This window comes from Egretta garzetta, unplaced genomic scaffold (genome assembly GCF_000687185.1).
Source record: "Egretta garzetta isolate BGI_Z169 unplaced genomic scaffold, ASM68718v1 scaffold161, whole genome shotgun sequence".
Lineage (NCBI taxonomy): Eukaryota > Metazoa > Chordata > Aves > Pelecaniformes > Ardeidae > Egretta > Egretta garzetta.
The window spans coordinates 4,604,647-4,630,773 of NW_009258754.1; the positions used below are offsets into that span (position 1 = coordinate 4,604,647).

The following is a 26,127-nucleotide window of genomic DNA, read 5'->3' on the forward strand; positions in this document are numbered from 1 at the left end:
TATTTAGTCTGGAGAAGAGGAGGCTGAGGGAAGACCTTATCGCCCTCTACAACTACCTGAAAGGAGGCTGTAGTGAGGAGGGGGTCGGTCTCTTCTCGCTGGTAACAGATGATAGGACGAGGGGGAATGGTTTGAAGCTGCGCCAGGGCAGGTTTAGGCTACACATCAGGAAAAAACTTCACCAAAAGGGTTGTCAGGCTCTGGAATGGGCTGCCCAGGGAGGTGGTAGAGTCCTTATCCCTGGAGGTATTTAAAAGGATAGATGAGGTGCTTAGGGACATGGTTTAGTGGAATGGCAGGGTTAGGCTAAAGGTTGGACTCGATGATCTCAAAGGTCTTTTCCAACCAAAGTGATTCTATGATCAAAGTCAATACCTCACTGGGTATGGTCCTTGATAGCAGCTTGTGCCAGTGTTTTGTGTCCAGAGGCTCAGGGCCTCCAAGGAATTCTGCATTTTTTTTAAAGGCAAAGTTCTTCAAAAACACAGAGGACACGAGGGCATGGCAGTCCTGCTGGGAATCTACACAGTTCTTGCTGTAAGAAAATCTCATGTATGGGTATTAGTTCTGCTTTGCAGGCTGGGGAAGGATGCAGAGGATGAGCAAGGTGCTGTGGAAGCCCAGTTGCCGGTACTGGGGAGTCAAGTTTCCAGCTGGGAGCAAAAGCTTGCAGGCTCTCATCTTCCCTGGCCTCACAGGGCTGGAGCTGCTGACCTGGGGCTCAGCTCCAGGCTGCAAACTCCTCTTGACCCCATGTCTGCGGTGCTGTGAAGCCTGGGAGATTTTGCTCAGCAGTAGGTGCCCTCGGCAGCACCTGGCAGGTGTTGATGGTTTCCCCACTCTGTCTTCCTCTGGCTTTTGGACTTAAATTGCATGCTATGGACCAGACATCGCACCTGTAAAGCACGGCCAGGCTTCTGTCCCACACCCTCTTGCAGGAGAGGCACTCCATAGCCATTCAGAAACAAATAGGGATAACAGGACACCAGCCATTTTCATCCTGTCCTCTGCGGCACCTGACATTCTGAAGAAAATCCCCAAAGACTGAATTAGGACTTTTATTTTTCCTCCCCCCCCCGGCTAATTTCAGGTCTCCTCTACCAAATGGTCTGTATCATAACTTCATCCTCTCCCATCTGGGCATCTGCTGCATGTGCTGTTTCTGCGCTGGCCCCGTGAGCAGGCAGGGCACTGAAGCATAGTGAAAGAGCCTGTTTTATCCAAGGAAAGGAATTCCTTTTTATATTCCAATATCCTGTCTGCTGCCAGGCGCTGGGTTGAGTGTCTGCGAACCAATTGTGCCTGCAAACTGGAGCTGAGTCAGCATGTCTGGTTATTCAGGCTCATGCGCTGGAGCTGCCTCTGTCTCTTGCTTGGTGGAGTGAAGTATTAGCAGGACAATGCCTGGCAGAAAACCAAGATGCGCAGGTGCTCTCCTTGAGAGATGGATGCTTTCTCCCATTGCCCTTGCAGGGGAAGAGCTGCCTTCCCCTCAGGTTGCAGCAGGGGAAGGAGCTCTGCCTGCAGCCTCTTCCAGTTTCCCCACTGGGAAGGGAGCCGGACCAGCTCTTTCTGTAGGGTCAGCAAAGTGGTGGCCTCCACTGCCTGCACCAGCGCTGGAGCACGTGGCAGTGCCGAGAAATACAGAGCAAAGAAAGGACTATCACATGGAGCGGTAGGGTTTTCCTGCCCTGAAATCGTGGTGGGATACCCTACAGAGCTGTGGCTCTGTCTGTGCATCCTCCTCACATTTTCATCAGTACCGCCTGGACTGTGGACGTTATGCCCTTCTGCTGCTGCTGTCACTTTTCCATCTGCTTGTTCATGGAGAAGCAAATGAATTTTTGTCCTCTGCATAGCTCAGAGAGGGGAAGAAGGGCTTCGTGTTGATTTTTGTGTAAAATATGCCCATCTGTTGGCATATCATGTTTAAAATGATGGAAAAAGAAAAGGAAAGTCCATTTGCTGAACTGAAACACCTGTCCCTGCCTCTGCCCAGGGATGGTTTTGACCCCAACATTTCCCATTTCTCTTGGTCAAAAAAACCCCGTAGTTGTTTGAGGCAGAAAATTAGTAGGATGGCTTGTTGCAAGAAGAATGTCTGGTTAATGAATTCCTACAGAGTATTGTTAAACATCTGGTGAATGTACAGCATTTTTGTGTGTCAATATTTTGATTTTTGTCCTTGGTGGAAATACATGTCTCGAAGGAGTGATCTGCTTTTCAGGAGAACCCCACTGCTGAGTCCAATTCTTTTCCTCACCACCGAAATTCTTGGAGGTCAGGAATGCTGCCAGATCTGCCAAGTCTGCCGTGCGGCATGAGTGCGGTGCATAGTTTGGTTTGCTGGTTGGTCATGGAGGTCTTTCTGGTAAGGATGGCTTTCCTGCAGCTTGCTGCTGGGACCGCCTTGTTCTCTTTATGATTAGGGGGAAAACTGCTCCCTTGATGGAGAGCCAGGCGTTCCTACGGCAAGAACAGATGGAAATCAGCTGCGATGGATTTCCCGTTTTTTTAAAATATCCACATTTCTACTGCAGGGAGTGGTGGTCCTGTGGGGAAGGAGTTATGTTGCAGCATGAGTGGGGCAGCAGCCTGTGGAAGAAGCTGCTTGGATTTTTCCAACCTGGTGAAGATTTGTTATCCTGGGTGAAATGCTGTTAAAGCAGGCTGTGCTCTGCTCAGTCCGCAGGCGATCAGCACTGAGAGCGCCTCTAGCCCAAAGCTTGGGTGCAGACTGATGTGTATTTGCTTTTACATTGTAATTCATTCATCATGATGAAGGCTAGTGGCCTTTTAATCTGCTGGACTGGGGAAGGAGAGGCATGTTTCAGTGAGGGGTTGCGCAGGTGATTTTTATGCAGTATTTTGCAGGACTGTGGTTAGTTGTTCCCCTTGGCCTGCCTGGCAGCATTTTTAAAACCTTGTTGCCTTAATCTCCTCTCCGTCAGAATGGTTGCTATTGGGTTTTTCTTTCCTCCCTCAGAACGTGAGGGGTTTTTCATTTTTCCTAGTGTTCTGTAACTTCTCCCAGGGCAAAGCTCTGCTTCACTTGCCCCACCTTCTCCCAAAATGCAAAACTCAGGCATTTTTCCCAAAGCCAGGAATGCTTTGTAGGGAGCCGAACTCATGTGCTTTGGCGGTGAGGGGTGGGATGTCTCGCTGTGTCTTTGGCTGTGCAAAGAGCACAGACCTGCTCTAGCAAATACCAAACCAGAGAGGGCTTATTTGCCCCTCCCTACCGTTCTTCAAACACAGTCTATCTTTTCAGTGGGAGTAATTTTTTTTTCTCTTTGAGCTGCTGTGTCCTTCTGAACCCTCTCCCCAAGCTCTGTGTAGAGTTAGTATTTGCAGCTCACCGAGGAAGCAGTGCGTCCATCATGGGAACCTGGCACCTTTCGGATGTAATTCACTGGCGGAGCGTTAAATATTTTCTCAGCCATGCTTCAGTGTCAGTATCAGGAGAGATTTTCGTTCTTCTTCACCCCCACTGTCTGCACTCTTTCTCTGATGACAAGTATCTTGGGAAAGCTGTTTTTGTGAAACCCTTGACATATAGCATGACTCTTCTGTCCTAGCAGTTCATGTCAGAGAGCCTTTAAACTTCCTCCAGTGATGTGATTTTTTTTTTTTTCTTTCTTCTTTTCTTTGTGGCTTGTCACAGTTGCTGCTCCTCATCTGTAGAAATAGCATGACCTTCTGTCCTAGCAGTTCATGTCAGAGAGCCTTTAAACTTCCCCCAGTGATTTGATTTTTTTTTTTTTCTTTCTTCTTTTCTTTGTGGCTTGTCACAGTTGCTGCTCCTCATCTGTAGAAGGAGAAGGGAAAGATTGGAAGTGAACTTAAAATGTGGTATTTTTCAGTTTGCTTATCCGTTTGTTTGCTGGAGGAGCCGTTACAAACTGATTAAACACTGATCCTTCAGTGTAGGGACCTGGTGGTGAATAGAGGTGCTGCGGATCTTTCAGCAGCTGGGATGAAGGAGAAATAAATATAGATTAATTTCTCCTGGAGGTGTGCTGGAATTGTAGCTCTCCGAAAGCAATTTGGTCTTTGCAGTTATCAGTCTGAACGTGGCTAGAAAAGAAAAAGTCGATAGCTGGAGCAGTCCACACCAGCTGGGAGTGGAGTGGGTAGCAGAGGGGCTGCAAGATCCTGGCTCTACCCCTGTTCTGCACTGCGATGGAGCTCAGGTGCTGGGGAGGTGTGGGGGGGATCCCTGCCTGGGGGCTCCCCACAGGTGCCCCTGGGGTGCCCTTACCTCAGGAGCAGGCAAGACCTGTTAAATCTGTTCCTCCAGCTTGTACGGGTCTCTGGCTAGCTGCGGAGAGAGTGTCTTCCTAATCAAACACGCCAGACCACGTATTGCCGAGAGGGGGTGAATCTGCAGGAGCCCTCCCTGGTGCGTCTCTCCTGCCTGCCTGCTCAGCTGAAGGCATCTTTCAGCTCTTCTGGGTGGAAACTGGGGCATCTCTGAACCGGCTTCTTTCATCTGCTTCTGAAAGTCCTTACATCTCCCTGCTTAACATTTCGGAGGGTTATTTTGGTAGTAAAAACAAGAGCATTGTAGGCTGGGATGAGCGGTACTCAGAAGGTAACCCTGCCTTTGTACTGCCCTCCTTTTTGAGGGCGGTAATGAGGTGAGCTGGTTCCTGTCTATATAGATTGGGCAGCACTATAAAAAAGGCAGATACGTTTTCTTTTGATGCTCTGACCATATTCCTGGAAGGTGTGCAGGAATCTGCTTGAAAATGAAGTTGAGATCAACATAGCTGTTTGGGCAGGCTCACCCCAGCACGGCCAGGAGGTACCTCTCTGAGACCAGTAATTTTCACCTCAAAAATTTCTCCTGAAAAATGCTGCAAGAGTGGCAGCATTTCAACAAAAATTTTTGAGTATAAATACATAAATGCTGTTACATTCAGTAGCCAGGAACTGTTAGTTCCCGATTTGCTTTTTTACAGTTGATCCTTATCACCCATTGAAACAAAGCTTGACTTTGTTCTGAGCAGCTGGTGGGAAGCAGAGTATGCATATATATGTGCATGTTCACACACACATATATAAAAAAATAAACATATATTTTGGGGGAGTTGAAAATCCACAAGAGTTTTACTCTTGCCAGAATGCCACCAGATGTGAAGTCGCTTTGCAGGATGGCACCTGCCTTCTTCAGTCGTGCAGCACAAACTCGTGCACATCCTTTGCATGAAATATTGTTGCTTTTCTGTTCCCTTGCAGTGGCAGCTGAACCATGCTCTTGTTTTTGTCTTACAGGAGGAGCCGGCTCCCGCGGTGCAGGGCCGGAGGTCATCGCTCAGTGGGGTGTGCTATCTGACCATGGGTCTCCTCGTACTGCTCCTGGGCTTGGTCTTTGCATCGATGTATGTGTACAGATACTTCTTCATCACCCAGGTAGGGACGTGTCGGGAGGGGCTGCTGGCTCTTCAGCCAGAGCAGCCAGGCAAGCTGCCTCAACTTTTGAAAGAGGTGGGGCTGTCATTTATTGCTTTTGACTGACTTTTGAAAGAGGTGGTGCTGTCATTTATTGCTTTGGACTGCAGTAACTCTGGAGCCAGTCCTCTGGGCACTGCAGACGAGGCATGTCTTACATGGTAGGCACAGGCTCACCTCCATCCTGACTGCCAGGAAGGGCCTCCCAGAAGCCCTCCTCTTCCCCTATGGCTTTGTTTTGCTTTTTTTTTTTTAAAATTCCATAAAGATTCTGCCTTTCTACCCATTCTACCATTTAAACCCAACATGACTGCTGTCAGGGGTAAGGCAGTCTGAAAGTGTGGCTGCTTGTGAAGGGAGAGCAAGCCCTGGGGAGAGCAGGGAGGTACAGGCAAGGGAACAGCTTTTGCAGTAGGTTTTTTAGGTCCTAGCACAGCAAAGCTCTGTAAGCGTAACAAAAATAGGTGCTGCTATTAATAAAGCAAGTGGAGAAGTGAAAAGTGAGTGAGAGGTGGTATGGAGGCTGAACCCTCAATCTCCATTAAATTCATCCATGTAGTCTTTGCAAAACTTGGCCTAGCTGAGGCACTGGGCTGGCAGTGTTGTGGTAGATCAGAGCGTAGGGAATGAAACAGGTCAGAGCTGCTTTTTAAGGAGGTAACTGCTGAGCTCTGTGGCTTGCTGAGTGTTTAGCCAAGAAACCCCAGAGCATCAATTTGCACTGAAGCCCTTGTTCTGCTGCAGAGCAGCTATTAGTGAATGAGTTCTCCCAGGACCACCGGCTGCCTTCGTCTCTGCAGCCAGCACTTATCCAGTCAGCAGTATAGTCTTTTTATACACTCCCTTGCTCCATAAATTTTCTTGCTGTCAAATTAATTTGCAATCTTTGTTTTAAGATACATCAGTGCTTGATTAGCTGTGCTCATTTATGCCTGATCTGGAAATCCTGTGACAACCATAGAGCTACTCAACTGTCCCATATGCTGCTGTGTTAGTGTGACAGGACCCTGTTGCAGGGCTTTTGGTGTAGACACTTCCCTATAAGAAGAAGCCCCTGCCACTGAGGGAAAGTTACCAGCCAGTTTACAGACAGAGTTCAGTCCATCACCCAGTTAATAACCTACCCTTGGCACATGCTGAGCAGCTCTGGGAGATGCCCACTGGCCCATTTTGGGGCCACCTGTTGTCAACCCCACTGCCTGCTGGCGATACCAAATGGCAGCTTATATCCAATTACATGGCAAAGCCCATTCAGTATGGTCAGAGATGCTTTGGGGACCAGGGCAATGGGACCTTCATGTCTCAGTCTCCAACGGCTGCAGTTTGTCCCTGTGATCTTTGTGCTCAGGCTTCATCACTCTGTGTTAGCTCTCTTGCCCATAGAAGTTTGTGCTTCTAGAGCCCTGGAGAGCAGCAGCTCCTGTTTTGCAGTGAGGCAAAGCTGCTTTGTTTTGGTGCATATATGCAAGCTATAGGTGCCTTTAGAAATGATACTCCACTCACCCCAAGCTTATATGCCTTATGTAGAAAAATGCAGTTACTGGAAGCTGTGTCTATGGAGGGATGTGAACAGCCTGGTTGTGAAATTTAAGAGCCTATGGGCAGTCAGTTTGCCTTTCTGAATTACCCCTTGAGGAATCCTACAGGGAATCCTTTACTCCCTTTGGACCTGGCTAGCCTGAAGGGAGACGTGGTCATTCCACAAGGGCATTCTGCACTACCTTCATCAAGAATGGTTTCTGGTAAAAAGACTGATCTTGAAATATTGCCAAGCATCTGCTTGAAAAGGGTGTTTTTACCCAGTATGGCTACGTTTCTTCCTGTGTTTGCTGTAGTTGTTAGTGGGGTGTATGAGTGTTGTACCTCCACCTGGATCTCATCCCCACAGCTGCCCCGTGAGAGTGTCTTTCACTGCGGTGTCCTTTACGAAGACTCGCTGTATTCACCATTCAAAGGGCAGCTGGAGTTGCACGAAGATGTCAAGATTTACATTGAGGAGAACTACGAGCAAATCAACGTCCCAGTGCCCCAGTTTGGAGGGAGTGACCCTGCGGATATCATCCATGATTTCCAGCGAGTAAGGAGCTCTTGAGGCTTTGAGGGCATAGCATGGGGCTGAGCTGGGGTACATCAGCATGGTGCTTATACCCTAGTGCTATCGCTCTTGTCACATATGTCTACGATGACCTTCTTACTGAGCTGTCCTCCTTCCCAAGGCCCTCTCTGAGATTTTCCAACCTGCTCATCTTGCTTGGTAGGGAGGTCCTTGGACGGGTTTGTTGCTTAAAGCAGTTTCCTGTCTTCCCTGAATTCCCTCATTTCACCCATCTTCACAGCCACGTTTCATTGCAAAGGGCTGAATTCCTTAATTTCTCTACTTGGAATGCAGGGTCTGACAGCTTATCATGACATAACGCTGGATAAGTGCTACGTCATTGAGCTGAACACCACTATCGTGATGCCTCCTCGCAACCTGTGGGAGCTGCTGGTTAACGTGAAGGTATGACTGCCATCTTGCTTATTTTGCATGCTTTTCTTGAGTTGGCTCCTGAGTGCCAGCTAGAAGCTTGTGGGAAACAAAAACTGCTGTGTCTGTGGCAGTGAGCCTTAGCCCTGACACAGAGTGAAGCCTTCAGGGGGTTTAGCTGAAATACTAATTTTGCAGGCAGCATGATAACACTGGTGTGATGGATAAACCTGACCAGGGTGACACAGAGAAGCAGCGGATTCCTTCCCTCTGGTGTTTTTCTGATAGTAGAAATCAAGGAAGAAAAGAAAATTTTCCCTCCTTACACTCTTGCCATGGTTACTGCTGTGGTTTGCCATTTGCAGAGCTCTGTGTCCCTTGGGGAGTACCAGGTCTTCAGCTTTCACTCTTTGTGGGGGGAATCTGTGCTGCCCTCCCTGCCGTGCTGCGGGTTGCAACATCAGACTTGGGCTCATGCAGTTTTGCTCACAGCAGCCATCAATTCAGTTTAGTACCAGCAGGTTTGTTCCATTCAGAAGCCTGTGCCGCTATTGCAGTGACTGAAAACAGTCATCTTAAAATAGAGTACTATTTAATCTTAGCAACAGGGGAAAAAAAAACCCAGGATTTTTAAGACTGCAGGTAAAGCAAAGCACTGAGCCTGGGTCTTTTACGCCCTTCTGTGACAGTCTATTTAAAAGAAAAGAAAAAACAAAACAATCTAACTCTTTCTTAAATTCCCTTTGCTTACTTGCTGCTACATGCAGTGTGATGAACTTCGTAGGAGGTAAGCTCAGAGCCAAAAGGTTTTGCCTTGAGAGATGCCTGATCTCCAGTCCTTGTCAAACTCCTAGTTTGTTTCCTGGCAGTCCTCACAATTTCATGTGCTGTGGCTGTCTGGCAAATGTGCTGGGAACCCTGCTGGGGTACAACACACATTTACATACAACTCTCTCCAAACCAGCCACAGCTTCTAGCCGTGGCAGGTGACCAGTCCCTGGGGCAGAGAGAAATAGAAGAGGCAGGATTGCTCAAGCTGACAGCAGAGCCCCAGAAAAAAAAACCCAAGAAATTGGGGATGCTGGTCACACCCTAAAATAAGAGATATAAAATCACAGTCAATGAAAATCATGCTTCCTCCATATCAGAAATTGAATTTAAAAGGGGATAAAAATTCAGTTAAAATGGTCTTACGTGTTTGATCCTTTAGAGAGTATAAAGCAAATGTGGGCTTAAATAACTTCCTGATTATTGGGAGGGGTAAGTGTCCAATCTGTCTATGGAGGTTTTAACATGCATCTTAGAGACATTGGTTTTGAGTATTTAGCTTGGTCTTGAGCTCAGAAGAGGTTTTTTGCCACAAGGACAGAAGCAGTGGAACAGGTTGCCCAGCAGGGAGGTTGTGCTGCCTCCTTGAAATCCTTGGAGGTTTTCAAGACCAGACTGGCTAAAGCCCTGAGGAACCCGGTCTCATCTCGTAGCTGCTCCTGCTTAGAGCAGGAGGTGTGTCCGAGACCTCCTGAGATCCCTCCCCAGCTTCAGTGTCTAGTGAGCCTGTGATCCTCATGTCCACAGGTGTGCCTGTGTCAGGCAGAGAGGGCAGATTTCTCCCTCCTGCGGGGGACCTTCATCACCCAAAGACTTGTCCCCCTGCCCTGAAGTGCTGGTGTTTGGATGCTGGATGAGCTGTGCTGGTTCTTGGACTTGGAGACTTTTGCCTTGCTCCTCTTGTGCCTCCTTTTGCCACCTTCACTCCTCTGAATCCAGTCAAGTCCCTAATGAATGAGACTAGTTTCCAGCTGAAAGTTTAGTTTTGAAGATGTTCAGTGGCTTCAGTCCTGTTTCTAGGACCAAACCTCTGTCCAGCAAATAACATTAGCTGTTTGTGCCAGGAAACTATGGTAGCACAGGGACTGAGCGAAGCTCTTTTGCCCTTTCCTCCCCAGCCAGCCTGGTGCTGGGTTGCCCCTTTGCAGCACGGTTGTTGCGTGCCCTGTGCCTGCTCTGCCATCCCTGCTGTGTGCGGGCATGGCTGTGCCAGACCCTGCTCAGGTCTTGGCCCTGCTGTCACCATGCATGTGTTACCAGGCCCCTCGTGTCTGATTTTTCACCTGTAAATGGCAGCTCTGCTACTTCTTGCAGACTATATTCTGTATAGGTGTAATGGTTTAGTGAACAGGGCTGCCTAAGTATCTGAGAGAAAAGGATGGAGAGGTGCACCCCCCATGCAGCAGCAGGAAGTTGGAAGTGACCCAGTTAAATGATGGACAATCCACATCTTTTGCAGAACCCAAGACGCTCAGTGCTTTAGTTCTCTTAAAACTCCTGGTGTTTGCTTGTTGTACAGTCCTGCAATGGAGAAGCAATGATTCCTGACTACTTCAGCTGGCACAGCTATTTAAATCTAAAGCAATGAAGAAAGTGGATTGTGTGTATGCATGTCTCTTTCTAAGCCCTGTTTCCAGGAAAAGGATATGGCAAATCCTGAGCCCCAGCCCTGGGGTGTTAATGTGACAGCTCCTGCCGGTAGCTGTGCGTATTGCATGCCCTCTTCTGCACTCTCCCACTGAGAATCGATAATTGAATTTCTTGCAGAACTGTTGTGTTAGTGTAGTACAAACTTCTACTAATAGTCTAGTCCTCCAGCATTAGAGGAGAGCTTTATCGATCCAGTAGGCTATGCCAGGCCAACAGCATGGCGCCAAGTTAAGACAGCATGTTTCCAGGTACATCTCTATGGAGATAGCAAGTCCTGTGGTGGAAAATGAAGAGGTGATATTTGAAATTGTGCTGTTGTTGGTTGCTTTCCTCCCGATTGTATTTGTACTGGCCCCAGGGTCTGCTTTTATTTCTTTGACTCTTCTTAAGCGAAAGGGACCAGAAGTGAGTCTTTGCTTCATGGCCTAGTTAGCATCTAGTCTGTTATGTGAACATTCAATTTTTGGATCTAATCCGGTTTGTGTGCCCTGTGCTAGTAGCGTGGGATAGTTTACTGGAAGGACAGGGAAGCGTGTTAACCGTCCTTGGTAAGTGGAGTTTGAGCCTTCAAACAGTGAATTCTCCGCAGCTTGGCTGTTCTTGTCCCTCTGTGTGAGACAGTTCCGTTCAAGGAGGAGATCATGGTACCGTTGGTGCTCTATTTTGGTGGAAACTGTGTCATTTCAGAAAGGGACGTACCTGCCTCAGACATACATAATCCAGGAGGAGATGATCGCAACTGAGCACGTCAGTGACATGGAGCAGCTCGGCTCCTTCATCTACCGCCTCTGCAGCGGCAAGGAGACCTACAGGCTGAAGCGGAGGAGTGCGAGGAGACGTAAGAGCCTTGCCACGTTCAGCTGTCCTAACTCGCTTCCCCCCCCGCATCACAGTCGTTACTTGTGCTGTTAACAGCCACGCTGGCCTATTAATGGCGAGAGGGGAGGTTTCCCCATGGGTACAAGCACACAGGAGATCTTTTGAGATGTTTCCCATCTAATTAATCTAAACCCAAATCTGGGATGCTGCTACTGCAAATGGGTGCTGGCTGCTGTGTTTCCATCGCTGTGTGTATCAGCCTGATAGAAACATTGAGAAAATGGTTGCAGGAGCCAGCAATTCATTTACATGTGGGTTCCCGGGGCTCAAATAATAGCAGTGTGGTTGGGAGCTGTTTGGAAGATTTCCCTAATGGAGACACCCGCTTCAGTGGCAGCTATTCAGAGCAGATTTGATCTTACAAATTGCCTTTAATTAATTAAGTTCCTAATAATGTGGAAAAAGTTGTGAAGAGAGAACACTGGACTATCTTAAAATGATTTAATGAAAATCAGCAATATGTGTCTTATAAACAAATTGTAATATTGGTGCAAAAACCTCCTTAATTTCAGTATTTGTGTTTATTTGTTTTTAGATACCGTTGTACTTACAGGCTTACCTGAAACATGAACTTATAGTCAGTTTGGGTTTGGATCTCGGGGAAACTGCAGGGTGCTGAGAGCATTTGGGTGCAGAAGTCACCATGGCTGTAGTTCATGGTTCCTTTCCCAACAGAAGCTGCACAATTGTGCACGGGGCTGCTGGCACTCTGGCTGTCTGCCACTTTCGTGGAGCCCTGGCACAGTCCCGCTTGTCAGCGGGGCATCACTGGGTTTGCTCTAAGAGGGGAGTAGCTGCCTGGCAGAGCTGCCCAGAGATGAGGTCCTGCAGTTTAAGGGCATGGGGAACATTGCTTGTTTCCAAGAGAGGCTGAGGCCATAGCAGGATCAGTGCATGCAGAGATACAAACAGCTAGAGGGGTGGCGATTTTAAGCCCTCCTTGGCTGCATTCAGAGTTGTGTGCTGTACCAGCCTGTGATTTCTGTTGGTTTCATGAGGCTTTCTGGTCTCTGAGATAACACTGAGATGCTGTCAGCTGAAACCAGCTGTTTCCATGTGGGTGCCCCAGCTCATGGCAGCTCTTACGGCAGGACCGTGGCCTAGAGAATGTGGCTGTTCTTCCAAAGACCAGCTTATGCTGCTTTTCATATGGGCTGTGTTGTTCCTGCATTTCAGCATTCAGTGGTTGCATCTCGTCTGCTTTCCTTCCCCCACTTGCCGCAGTTCTTAGAGATTATCATTTGTTGAATTTCCCCTCTCTCCTTCAATCACTTCTAGGTATCAGTCGACGCGAGGCTGGAAACTGTCATCGTATTCGTCACTTCGAAAACACTTTTGTGGTTGAAACTGTTATCTGCAAAAAGTCGTGAAGCCACTCTCCAGGTGTAACCTTCCTTGGCTTTGCTTGCACACACATGCTCTCAGCCCTCTATTTAGACATGGTAATCTGTCTTACTTTTTTTACTCCCTCCCCTGCTTGTTCAGCTCTAACCTCTTGGGCCTGTTGTGGCCTCACAGTGGATTCTCTTCTCTCCGTGCTACCTACCTGAGACATTTGCTGGGCTTAAATTTATACAGTGGTCAAAGATAATCTGCGAGTAGATGCAGCTTCTTCCACACCACAGGATGGGAATCTCTTTTGGGAGTGGGTGTGGGGTAGAAGGGATGGCCAACAAATAGGTGTGCTGGAAATAGGTGCTCTTTTCCTGGCTGAGCAATTTCAGGCTGGTGTATGTACAAGAGAAGGGTTACCATTTTGATGCTGATGTAATGACCAGAAATACGTAACCAGATGCATTAGGAAAAGAATAATTGTGAAGCTACAGACTGGGCGATTCAGAAAGCTCAGCAGAGGGAGGGTTTCTGGCCAAACCGTGCTGTGGTGGTCCCCGCTTCGAGTCATAGAATCATTTAGGTTGGAAAAGAGCTCTAAGATCATCAACTCCAACCATTAAAGCCTTCTGTCTGCTGTCCCCCTGAAGACCAGATTTTCAAACATTGAAAGCAACCACTATGTGTTGTTTTTATGACTGGCTTCTCACCCGCTGAGCAATGCAGGGTATCCTAAGGGGTGTTTGCGGGGGCAGGAGGCCGGGCAGGGGGCAATGAGGTGGGCTGGGAATGACACAAATGACACAGCATGTCCCTGCTCCCTGGCCAGAAAGCAGAAGGTGAAGTGCAAGGCTGTGTAGCCTTTTCTCTAACACACAGTTGCATCTGCTGTGGATCCAGAGCAGATCTGCTGTCACTTTGCCCAAGTAAATAAAGAGGTGAATCTTTGAAGCAAGGTGCCAAAGCTCCACTGATGTCCCATCTATAGGCCATGGCTGCAGGTGGAGCCAGGTGGTTTACTCCAGCCCCGTGTCTGTCCTGGCCAGCTCTGCTTGCCTGGAAAGATGAGTTATGTTCACACGGGTCTTTCTTCCTGAGTTGTCGAGATCCCATCTGTGTGCAGATGGGGTGCCGTGCCTACGTACAAAGCGGTGTCAGCAGCAGAACTGGTAGTTACTGGCAAGTGCAGAAGCAGAATTTTTAAATTTTTTTTTTTAACAGAGTATGTATTCTTGTATAACTCCTCTGATGAAAGCTGTTTTGATAGTAATTACTGTAGTCCAGCCGTGTATCACATTATCTGCAGGCACCATTGTAGCACAGATATTGATACGAGGCAAGATTCAGCTGATCATTATACTGCAGAAAAATTGTGTGAATAAAACTGCATTTCTATTGATCATCAGACAGAAGAATTGCAGAGTAATTAAATATCCTTCCCTCTGTTCCATAAATATAGTTAAAACTAATTAGATTCTTGAAATGTAGGCAGTTTTTTGGCTTGAAAGAATGGGGTGAGTTTCAACTTGGCACATTCCTGTTAATTGGTTTCCAGCAAATCTGGACTTGTTCACCATCTGTTGAAATGAGCTTGTTGTTTTAGAAGGGGAAGGATAAAGTAAATGCAAGTACAATCATTAACTCAGCAGAACCAAAAAAAGAGAATATATTTTAGAATAAAATTTTCAAGTAATAATACTGTGAGTTAGTTATGTGAAAATAAAACAGGATCTCAAAATGGTCATGTAATGCAGTAGGAATTAGTATGTCCTTTAGAGGCTGAGTATTTTTTTGTATAGGCATAGTCAATTATAAACATTAAGTTTTAACAGGTAGAGGAGGACACTTGGGTTTCATTCTGCTTTAAGCTTGATGTAAAATGAAGAATCATGTGCATTTCATGCAGGTTGGTAAGGAAAGTTTCCCACTGCCAAAGGGGTATTTCCTTTTCTAGCATTGTGTTTTTTCAACGATAACTTGCTACTAGCCCTCACCTTTCATTGCAGAGTGGATGGCAAGAAGGGTCAGAGAATTGGTTTGCTTAATGGAAGTACCACAAACTGGTAAATTTAAGCCCTGCATTTCTCTTCATTTCTAGGAACCTAAGCCTGCACTCAGGTGAGCATACAGACCTTTTTCCCCTTCCTTCTGGTTCTGCATGAATTAACTGGTCATTGAATATGCTAACTCTGTGCAATCCCGCAGCTGTAAGGCCAAACCTTGGTTCTTTAAGGTGAACTAATGTGGTCATTGTTTCATAGAATGAGAATGCAGTTGTCTAGAAAGAAAACACAAGATGCTTTGTATATTTTGTCTGGTAGGACTCTTACTTCCTAGGAAAAATCCATGGGATAATAAAATCTTTTACCTCTGATATGTAAAGTGTGTGTTTGTTCAGAATGAAAAGCACATGCCTTCCACGAAGCTGTCACTTGTGGGAGGCAGCAGCCAGATTGCCCTGGAGCGACCAGCTGGGTGGCATCTTGAGCTGGGCGGTGGGAGAGTGCTGTGGTGTGGAGGCCCTTCCCCATGGTGAGGGGAAAGCTGTATGGGGACGTGGCTGAGCCCCCTGCTGTTTGAGCCTGCCTGTGCCTGCAGGCTGCAAGGGGCTCTTCCCCTGTCCCTGTGCTTCCCTGGGAGACCTAAGGGCAGCCCGTGGTGGGGAAGTCACTGCCAAACAGGTCTGTGAAGCAGCAAGGTACCTCTGCTGCTTGGGTGTCTTGTGGGTGTCTGATCTTCACGCTCAGCCTTGCTTTTTCAGCTGCCTGACCTCTACTAAGAAATTTGTCTGTTTGCATGTTTGCCTAAGCCTCCTGTTGCCTTCTGGCCGGCTCTGCAGGGCAGGCCTTCGGAGGGCTGCTCTCCTCTCCTGGCTGCACAAGCGATGTGGGTGTGCTAGTGTTCTTCCGAGCTTTCTCTCCCCCGTTTTCATCCTTCTGGTAGAGAAGCATCAGAATATTGTTCCTGAACTCCACTGTTCCTCTTTCCAAAATGAGTCAATTGGTGAGGAAGTTCATGTTTTGCTTGTTACAGTCATTTTTGCTGCATTTTGCATTTATCTCTTTGGTATCTGGATGCTTTTTCCATTATTGGGGTTCTGCAGAAGAGATCTGCATCTTGCAGTAATTGTGTTTGTCGAAGCCTCTTCTCCTGGGTTTGCCCAGCCAGCTCTGCCTGAGGAAGCATCATCCCATGGGGAACCTGACTCCTTTAGACGTTTTCACATTTTGAAGGCTGAAATGGTGATATTAAGAACATGACTGATGCATTTCAGTAAATCTAGTTACCCTTAAGCGTAGCCCCTTCGAGACTTGTCCAGTGCAAAGAAAACCAGCTTGTATTGTGACATTTTGCATTTTCTTTCAAACATTCACTCTTCACTCAGGTTTTCTTTATTGAGGTTTTGCTAATTGCCCCTTGCTCCTAGGAGACTTGAAATAAGTCAATTCTTTCGAATGTCCCTCACACTCTCTGGCAGAAGGCTGCTTTATTTGATTGAACAGTGGCATGTATAAAAGCTTGGCAATAAAGTCTGCTTTAGGGGGACTGTGTGGCAGAGATGCAGTTTAAATCCTAAAATATGGGTTAAGCCTAAGATATGGGTTAAGCTGGTGCTAGCAGCTAGCACCTAACACAATTTACCTTTTATTTTTAGTACTTGCATATTGCAGTACAGCTCAGAGGTTGTTATTTAGCTTTGCCAGGCAGTACGAAGTAAGTCGAAATTTTGGTTTAACTGAAGGAGCATCTGCTTCCAGACTCTGGTGGAGTTTAAAAAAAAAAAGCATACTGGGAACCTATTAAATTAGCAGCTGAGGGGAGAGACCTCAGTGTCTCTTCTAAAATGCAGATGAGCTCTTGATTTGTCACAAGTCTTTTACAGCTACATTCACAGCCCAGTCTCACCACCTGAAATGCAGCCCATGGGGATTTCTGCAGACTTGGGACAAGAAGTGGTCTGGCCATGATGGACCACATAGGCTCCAGCAAGGAGGCTGAAGGACCTGTTCTTTCACCAGCATGATGGGGAGCCCATTTTTGGTGGGGGAAATAGCTGCATCTTGTTGACGTGTAGCACATGCATCTGGGCAGGTGGCAGGAGAGCTGCTAGGTCCCTTGGGAAGGGGCAGCCGAGCACGGCAGTGGGCAGATTTGTCTGCTGCCAGCCTGCTGATGCCATGAGGCATGGGCAGCTCTGCGCTTGCAGGCATCCCATGCAGCAGCTCTGCCAGGTGATGGCTGCCCGCTGCCAGCACGGATGCGGGGTGGCTGGTCCACAGGGTGTCCTGGGTGTCCGAAGGGCCCTGCTGCCCACACTGGCTTGGTATGGGCCAGCAGGAAGCTGCTTTCCACAAATAGCCTCTTGGGTTTGGGGATGAAGAGGGATTGTTGGACCACTTTTATGCTGTGAAGAATGAAAATAGCTGTCAAGTGTTACCCTGTGAAATGGCTCCCTGATGCACATATCTGAAAATTGAGCAGTCCCCATTTTATTACGGTTTATAAGACTTTCAGTTGTCCTTACTGGGAATTGACTACAGCCCATTTAGCTCAACATGAACAGCTGTCCGATACATTATGTTGATGTCAAGCTAATGAAAGCCTGTTCTCACTCTTACACATACTTATATATGTGCATTAGGATGTACAAGTTGTTCCCAAGCATTTTGCTGCCATTGTTCTGATTTCCACCCAGGGCATTATAAAAGTAAGTATTGTGGATGCTGTCACAGCTTCCCAGAGAAAAAAAGCCATATAATCCACCAAGTTAGTGTCCCTGGTCTCAGGAAAATGCTGATTTCTTGTCCTTTTGGTAAGTACAATTCCTGATGGTGGCATTCATGTCCCATGTGAAAGAGATGCCTCAAGGCCACTGGAGGGAATGTTTTCCTAGATTAAATGAACAGAAAGCAGAGTTTGAGGGGAGAGAGTCACTAACAAACATGGATTGAGCTTTAGTGAATATTTTCAGCTGAAAAAAAAAAATAGCATAAAAAGGTAGGTGGAAGCACCTGAACTTCCTGATGTTAAGCGGAAGCATTTGTTTTAATATTTTGGCAATTAAGTTATCATTTCTTATTTTGAAATAATTTTTATCTAAAAATGATGAATTAAAATGGTCAAATAACACGGGAATAAAACAAACACTGGTCATTTTGTGTTAAACAAAACATCGCTACTTTTTTTTTTTTGTGCTGGAAAAACCTGAGCTAAGGAACCTAATTTTGGTTCAGTCTGATTTATTTTTTTTTTTCTTTTTTAATTTGCTTTATACCCCAATGGGAAAAGTCCCTTATTTTCTATTCAGTATCCAGCTGTACTGCCAGCAGGGCCCAACGCGTCAGAAGAGGGAACTAGAGCTTGGAGCGACATTTGGACCATCCAACTTGTCATACTGAAATCAGGAGCCTGTGCTTCCTAGAGAGTAAGGGCATCTCTAGAGGATTATTTTGAGTGCTCAGTTTAGGAGTTTCTGCATACCTTGGTCTCCTAAATTAGACAATATGAACACCCTTGTGTGTCAGATATTTTTAATGACTGGTATTTTTTAAAACAAGACTGACTTTAGGATGGGGCGTTTCTTTTCCTGGCTTCTGTGTACATGGACCCTTGTCTGTAGGACACTTTGGCTTCTCTGCATGAGGACTAGACCTGCTTGCTCTGAAGTGCAGCTGGCTCTGACTTCCCCTGTCCACAGGTAAGGAGGAAAGCACTGAGCAGAAGTACCAGTTGGGTGTCCCTGTGTGCTGGCTTGTGGCTGCTGCTTTCACAGTCTCTCTTGTATTAAAGGAAAAACCTCTTGATTTAGGTTGGAGCTGCCTCCACAGCAGCTTCAGCTGATCACAAAGTGACCTTCCCCATCCCCATAGTCTCCTTTCACATAGCCCCATTTCCGTGGGGTCCTCACAGCTCCCAGGTGGATCTTGTGGGGCAGAGCTCTCCCTGGCGAGGTGGTGTCAGGCAGTGCCCTATTGCAGATGGTGGTCCCCAAGAGGTGTCTCCTGACCAAACGACTGCAGATGGGAGCTGCGCAGCTCAGCCCAGTGCCTCAGCCCCTGCCCTCAGCCTCTTGGTGGCTGGACTGTGAGCAATGGCCTGCTGGAGGCAACGGAGGATACTTCAGAGATGATAAAACATGCAAGGCAGCCTTCCAACTGGAGGACTGGTTATATACACTTGCACACCGCTTCTGTAGGCAGGTCACGTCAGAGGACGGGCTGGAGCTGAGTGCGTTAGGCAGGAAGAGCACGTGGTGCAGGGGCTGCTTGACAGCTCCCAGCACTTCAACTCCTTCACTCTTGCAAAAATCTTAAAAGAAATGGGTGGGTTGAAGATTCAATCATATGCTTCCTTAAGTTTGCTGAGAATATTTGCTCTGGGATTATTATTATTCATAGTGAATGTGGAATGTGTTTGTGCCAGCTCTAATTAACCATTCTCGCTAGCACAAAGATATTCTCCAGTGGAAGTCAGTACGTTATTCTATTCATTTGGATTAATTAATGTGAAAAGGCCAAGTATGTAATTTCATACTTGAACTTTTAGATCTGTGTTTGAATTGAATTGAAATAATGTTACGCAATGATTGAAATATTCTCATGGTCTGACTGTGGAAAGAAGTTTCAAAAAAGAAGACAACTTAATGTTGAAGAAAACCATGTTAATGGTCTCTGTGAGGGAGTATTGGAAAAGTTACCCTTTAGAGAAAGGTTTGGACCTGACACAGCTGTGGGTTTGAGTGCTGAAAGCAGCAACTTTAGGCAGCATTTTATATGAATTGGCTGATTTCAGTTTGGTCTGCAAATGGGCTGATCATTTTGTAGGTCAAATATTTGGGGGCAGTCTACTAGACTGATGTGGTGATGTTACCTAAGCTAAGAATAAACACTGGAGGTCACTACAAAAATGCCCAAAAAACAAACAAAAAAATGCCCAGAGAGGAATAAACCATGTGCAGACACCTAAATCTACAGGCTGGCTTTAAAATTAGCTGTGACTGGCTTTGCATGGCCACCTGCATCCCCAGCTCCTCATGGGGGAAGCAGGGAAGGCTGTGTGGGTTGGCACCCTCACACTGCCAGCTTGCTCATGTTGCAGGTTGCACAGCTGATTACTTTTGGTTTTGCAATGATTTTAGCAGGATCTGAGAGCAAGTTAGGGCTGTCAGACTAGCTGAGGGGCAAGGGAGTAGGGGGCGCAGTGTGGGGGGGCTGGGTGCTGGCTCTGAACTTCAGAAAGCACTCCCCATTGCTACTGAAGAATCCCTGCATTATAAGGAGCTTTTAATATATATTTCAGCCACCCCTTCAGGTGTGGCATGGTATGTATACAGCTTGCTGGGGGAGCTCATGTCCCTTTGTAGGGCACATACTGCAAAGGACTTGCAGCACGCTGCCTTCGAGGCTGCCCGCTGGGGTCTGAGGTGCTAACACAACCTCCTCCTCAAAAACTAACAGCACACCCGGTCATTGAGCAATGCTGGAAAAATCCCAGGGCACCAGATGCAGTACCTGTTTGTGCACAGGTCCCCACGGTGTAAATGAAGCAGACACAGAGCAGGAGGGTTGACCTGCTCCTCCCTGGGGCAATGAGTGTGGCTGGGAACAGCAAGCAGGTGATTTCCCACTCCGCTGCTGGCAGTAACTCTGTTTGAATGTGTTGTGTTTCCCTTTGTGGGCAAGGTCATTGCGAAACCAGCCCCTAAGCCAGGAGTCTGGGTCGAGGCAAATGCACTTAGACCCTAGGACCTGCCTGGATGGCCACGATGAAATGGCAGCCATTTGGGGGCAGACTGTTGCGTTTGCCTCTGCCATGCTGGATGGAGACTGCTGGGAATGAGTGCCTTGGCTGGCTGTGTGCTACCTCCCTGGCCTGCCAGCCGCAGACAGCCCCTTAAGTAGGTCTTTATCAGACGCTTAGTTGCATTTTGGGGACAGATGCATGTTCAAGGGGTCACCACTGTCAGTCTTACCTCTGCTTGAGCCCAGGACCTGAGAAGGAAATGAGGGCCAATTAAGCATATTCTGTCTCCTGCCCTATTTTGGTCAGTTTTCTCCATTCATTTGAAGACATCCATGTCCCCTGCACTGCCAGGAGGGGCTCCTCTCTTGGTGGCAGCAAGCTGGGTTGCTGAGCAATGGAAAAAGAATTGCCTGATAAAAGTGATTTGAGAAGCATTTTGCAGTGTTTGGAAAGGTGGTGTTTAAAACTGATGCTCATCCACCTCTCCGAGGAAAATGAGTGCTACAAAAGTACAGACAGTTGCAATGTAGCTTGGGCCCTTCTGAAACATGAGGCAGTTTTGCAATAAGGGTTTTGGACCATCTCTCTCTGAGCTCTTTAACAGCTTTAAAAAAAATTCAATTAAGATGTCATGGATAGAAATGCTTTCTCTTTCTCCCTGCCCCAGTACTTTAGTGTTAGCCCATGTGAAATGCATGAGCAAACAACAAACTCACTCAAACCTAGTTGCCTTTATAACAGCAGGTACCAAATAGCAAATTGGCTGGTTGAAATGTTAAGCAGGAAGAGGAAGGCATGTCAATTCTGTAATGAGGTTTGCAAAGGAAATGCACTTTGCTTTCATTTAGTGCTTTTGATGAAGTTGTTTAATTGCACTAAAAGGTAAATATTTGATATCAATCTCCTTGACAATTTGAATTCAGCCAGTGTAGCTGCTTCCAAATGCCACCTCTGCCAGAGCAGTACTTTGTGCTTGCCTGTAGGGACTTGGTGGGTCTTTACATTTTCAGTTCACTTCTTTTCCCAAATTTTTCATTAACAGCAAGTGCTCGACTATTTTTATGCTGTGAGTGCTGGAAGGGCAGCTCCATGTGGGGCTGTTTGCAGAAGCTGTAGAATTAATTCATGCCTTCTAATAGTGGCACTTCTCAGCCCGTTCCGTTCATTTGCTGTGAAACCTGTGGGCAGTGTAACCTTAGACCCTTGCAGCTGTAATGAGGCAGGGTGGCCACTGCTTGTGTCCACTGGCTTGGCCAAAATGAGTTAATTTTTTGAGCAAAGAGAAGACTCTTCATGTCTGACACCTGCTTCTGAGGGCTCAGCAGATGCCACCATCATGGCTGCAGCCTCAGGCAGTGGGCAGGGCTGAGGGCTGCTCAGCACCTGTGCCATACCATATATGGTTGATTGCATAAATTAACATGTCATTAGCTCATCAAATGACCCCCATCATTCAACAGGTTTCCTGGCCACCCGGGCCAGGACTTGCCTCAGCCGGCCGATGGAGATGCTGGGGTGGTGGCTCACGGCGGTGGCACTGAGGGAAGGCCGGAGCTGCCAGCTCAGGCCTGCGTGCTCCTGCATCTTGATCCTCCTCACGCTTGGTTTTATTTTTGCTTGTGTTAATGTCCTGGCACTCAGCCAAACACGAAGTAAGTGGGGGAAGCTTAAACAAATAGTTTAATGTCAAAACCCACATTGTTTCCTCACAGAAACATGGCCCTGTGGGCAGCATTTTGTCACTGGAGCTGTGAGTGTTTCTGTGCAAAATCCTCCCTGGGTACAGGAAACTTTTAAAAGTAATACTGGTTTTCTGACTGAAACTATTTTTGAATTGGCAAATGGCTCTGGGGAGAAAGAAGTTAAATCCTTTGCTGTCCATATTTAAAAGAAACCCTTGTGTCGCCATGTGGAGGCACAGTCTGCCTGCAGCTGGGCTTGCCCTCCCTGTCCTTTGGTCTCTTGTCAGGGGCCATCACAAAACCAGCATCCCCCAGGTCATCTTGTGGAGAGGAAATCCCAAATGTGGTGGTGTATTTAGGAAAGTATTTGAGGGTGGTTGTTTGTTTTTTTTTTGTTTTGTAATTATTTTAAACAAAACAAACCAGGTGTGGTGGAGGGTTGCAGGAGGAGAAAGGGCTGGGACTGCAGCTTGCTCTCAGGGGATGTGTGGCACCCTGAGGGGTGGCATTTCTTTGTCATTTAAAAAAATGTGGTAAAAGAAGTAGCTGTCACAGTTGGAGTCAAATGCTGGTCAAATGCTTCCTGATGTGGGTGTTGGATGTGACTTTCACTCACTGTGCTCTGGAGTCAATGGTGTAGTTTGCAAGAAAAAACAAACAAACAAACAAAGAGAAAGGAGGAAAAAAAGCTGTCTTATGTCACCAGGGCTTAAAACTGAAAAAATTGCAAAGCTATTGAGAGAAATACATGCAAAATACAGGTTTTATTCTAAGAGCTGCTACTGTATATACCTTTCCTTGGCATTTTTCCCCTGTGGCAGTTTAAGGCTGGAGTTTTCCCCACGAATGTACCAGTGCTTCGCACAAGGCCTTAAACACTCTCTGCCTTCTGCTGCAGGTGTTGCTGACCGCTGCTCACTGTTCCTGCTCCGGGATGCTCCCTCGGCCCACGGTCGCCTCCCACCACCAGCCTTCACCGGCACTTGCTCACCATAGGTGCTGTTGCCAAGATCTTCCAAAGGAGCTTTTCACAGCCAGCACCTCCAGAGGAGAGCTGCAGTCATTTGCGACCCCTCTTCTTTTTACTGCCTTTTTCTTACCTTCTTTTTTTTATTCTTTCTTTCTTTAAGTTTCTTTCTCCTTTAAAAGTTTGGTAGCAGATGTTGAAAATTGTTCCCATCTAAGGGTGTGAATAGGAACTAAATAACAAAAAGGAAGTTAAAGTAAATCGGACACTTGCTTTTGGTTGCATCTACCAACTCCCACCTAGGGATGCAAAAGCAAATCTGAAAATGCTCTGAAGTTCTGTTTACAGTTTGAAGAGCAGCTGATGCCTCTTGAAAAACCTTTATCCCAGAAAGTTTCTTCTGCTTTGTCTCTGACTTTTCTTTCTCTCTTCTCCGTTGTTCTTCCTAACGAATTCGATTTGCATAAAACCAGGACCTTTTGTTTCTCAAGAGCTGATCCATCCCTATTACTTATTCCTCATCTGGACATTGACTGTTGGAGTCTGAGTCTGTCCAGGGAGTGCAATTAAATCAGACCCTCCAGACTCTAATCCTTGGGGATACTGGGCTCATTTCCACAGCAACTGATTGTGATATAGAAAAGGGTTTCTAACTTCAGGTGGATTAAGTATGCGGCAGAAGTGGAGTGAACATGGTTGTAATGGAGAATGGGGTGCAGTAATACAGAAAATGTAAGTTACTCTGGTGAACTACCTTTCTGACAGAGATGCTCCCCCAGAGTCCTCCAAGGGGCAAATGTACCTGTTAAAGAACAGAAATTTGCATGTGCTGTTTCCAGCCACGTTTGAAACCTCATTTCTTCCCTGGAGGCTGTGAATCCTGGAGCCACAGGTGTCTGATCTGCTGCCCCTTTGCTCCAGTGGGTCACCTGCAACATGGTTCTGCTCCATGGCTGGCTAGGCTCCTGCTATATGCTTGTGGTGCTGCTTCTTCATCTCGCTGGATTTGGGAAACTTGCCTCATGGTACTTTGCACAGTCTTTCTTAATAGTCAAAATGTCGCAAGACTTTTCCAGGTGTCCTTGAGCTAACCAGCAAAGTGCGTCCTTCCTCTCAGCGCCCTGTCAGGATGACCTTCAAGCTTTGCTGCTTTGGCAGTTTGTATTTATCCAAAGGGCATGTAAACATGAGGTGGGACCTGGAGTGTAAACCTAATGTGACTAGGAAGAATGTTGAAAATAAGATTCTTGGATTTATGCAGTGGAGGTTCTGGAAAAACAAACGCTTCATCTGATGTAAACAAAATAGTTTTCAGTATGGCAATATGGCTGCTGTGTTGTGCAAGTTCAACAACCTGATAGGCTAAAAGTTAGAATGGATATATTTACCTACAGGATCAGATTTTTGATGGCCAAAAAGTGGGGGAGAGATCTGAGATGTCTTTTTAAAGATGTTTTGATAGGCTTAGGTGGGCATCCCAAGGCAAGTCACACAGGCTAATTTGAGAGACCAATAACCCATAATAGCATGAAGTGTAATAATGATGTGAAAGGTGTGATTATGTCCAGAAATGAAATCTAGGATAAGACTCAGTGATACTGGTTGATTTCTGCGCTGTTGTTCCAAAGCAAGGGACCATATTTTTCTTGCCTCTGTATTTTGTGTTGCAAAGGTGGGGGGGGGCATTAAAGGTCTCACTATTGCTACTGAGTGTAGGGTTAAATTTTGTCTTGCTGTTACAGCGTGGTTATACATGCAAATGTGTCCAGCCCATTGCTTTACCTCCTCCCACTCCTGGCAGCCTAGATGTGTTTTTCTGAGGAATCATAAGGCAAGGTATGTCAGGCAGTGGGCTGTGGTGAGAGGTAGGTAGAGGTGAGAAGGGCATAGATTAGCCCGTTCCCATTTGGCACTGGAGCCTGGGTAGGATTCACCAGGGCATCTCAAATAGGAGCAAATCCGCCTGGTTACACAGCAGGGTCCTGCCCCAGGGTCCCAACAGGTCTCTGCGCAGCTGCAGGCAGGAGAAGCAGCAGCGAGAGCCTGAGCATGAATGAGATGCAGAGCATTCTATAGCTCAGGCTTCCTTTTGTCTTCTTGCTACTCATATAAAATGGTCTGCATAAACATATTTACTATTAAGACCAAGTTATTTTACTCTGCATGAGGGAAACAAATGTATCTGCAGGGTTTTTACAGCCACACCATCCTCGGTCTGTGATGGTTTTTGATCTTGCGATGTTTTTGAGCCACTGCGCTTCCTATTAGCATGAGTGAAGTCAGACAGGTCTCTGCTGTCTGTAACTCCTCATGCTTTTCCTAAGCTCCTCTTTAAACTGAATAAATCTATTTCAAATAGCGTCCTTCCTTGTCTCAGTTAGTATGGCTGGCTGAGAGGGACAAGGTTAGATGCTGGGTCTCTGGGAAATGGCTTTACTTGTAGTCACAAAGTTAATCCTTAACAGGGAATGGTTGGGATTGTGTTGGTGCACTCTGAAGTGTAATCTAAACTGGATTTCCTGGGTTTGTAATGCTTAGTTTTGGATTAACAATTGCCTGGCAGTGTTCATAACTCTAAACTGCTGATACTTGCTGTCAAGTATAATCCCAGTTTAATACCTTTTTTGTCTTGGAATAGAGAGAAGGATTAATAGGAATCTGTGGCATATAGCAGATGTGAGGTTTTACATCCTTTGGTGTCTGCAAATGGCACTGATTCAGCTTTTCTTCCTGGGAAACATTTCTGGTTTCTCATAGATTTTTGGTTGTATCCATATCCCACAGCAACTTTTTAATCACATTAGACGATGTGGTGAATGTAATTCTTATGGAGTGACAGTGTATAAAAATCAGAATAAGAAGAATAAATGAGATAAAATGAAGGATAAATGGAGGAGTTGTAGGTGTCATTTGCCTTTCACAGTAGCTAAAGACACTGATTCATTAGAGCTTGTTGCTATGGTAGAAGTTTTTCAGTGAGCAAGAAACCCAATCGAGGGAAAAGTCTCAGTATTTCTAGAGAATTCAGTGCCTCCAAAAAGCTGAAGACAGAGGCATGTGAAAGGGAAGGAAGGATGAAGACAGGGCTGAGTAAGGCAAACTGGAGCACTTGATTGAAGTGCCAG

The 26,127-nt window shown here is 46.6% G+C and overlaps 1 protein-coding gene across 7 annotated transcripts in view; it reads left to right on the top strand.

Annotated features, from left to right (window-relative positions):
* Positions 1 to 14,942, top strand: part of ITM2C (integral membrane protein 2C) — a 31,205-nt gene extending 16,263 nt beyond the window's left edge. For 4 of the 7 annotated variants that reach the window (XM_035888864.1, XM_035888863.1, XM_035888868.1 and 1 more), the window contains 5 exons: positions 5,278 to 5,415; positions 7,343 to 7,531; positions 7,844 to 7,954; positions 11,087 to 11,237; positions 12,557 to 14,942. In XM_035888864.1, the coding sequence (XP_035744757.1) occupies positions 5,278 to 5,415; positions 7,343 to 7,531; positions 7,844 to 7,954; positions 11,087 to 11,237; positions 12,557 to 12,648 (681 nt within the window). In that variant the 3' untranslated portion in view covers positions 12,649 to 14,942. Of the gene's footprint in view, positions 1 to 4,355; positions 4,403 to 5,277; positions 5,416 to 7,289; positions 7,532 to 7,843; positions 7,955 to 11,086; positions 11,238 to 12,556 lie in introns of those variants that run through there. The other 3 variants (XM_009649144.2, XM_035888866.1, XM_035888867.1) reach the window with 3 other exon arrangements.
* The last annotated feature ends 11,185 nt before the right edge of the window (positions 14,943 to 26,127 follow it).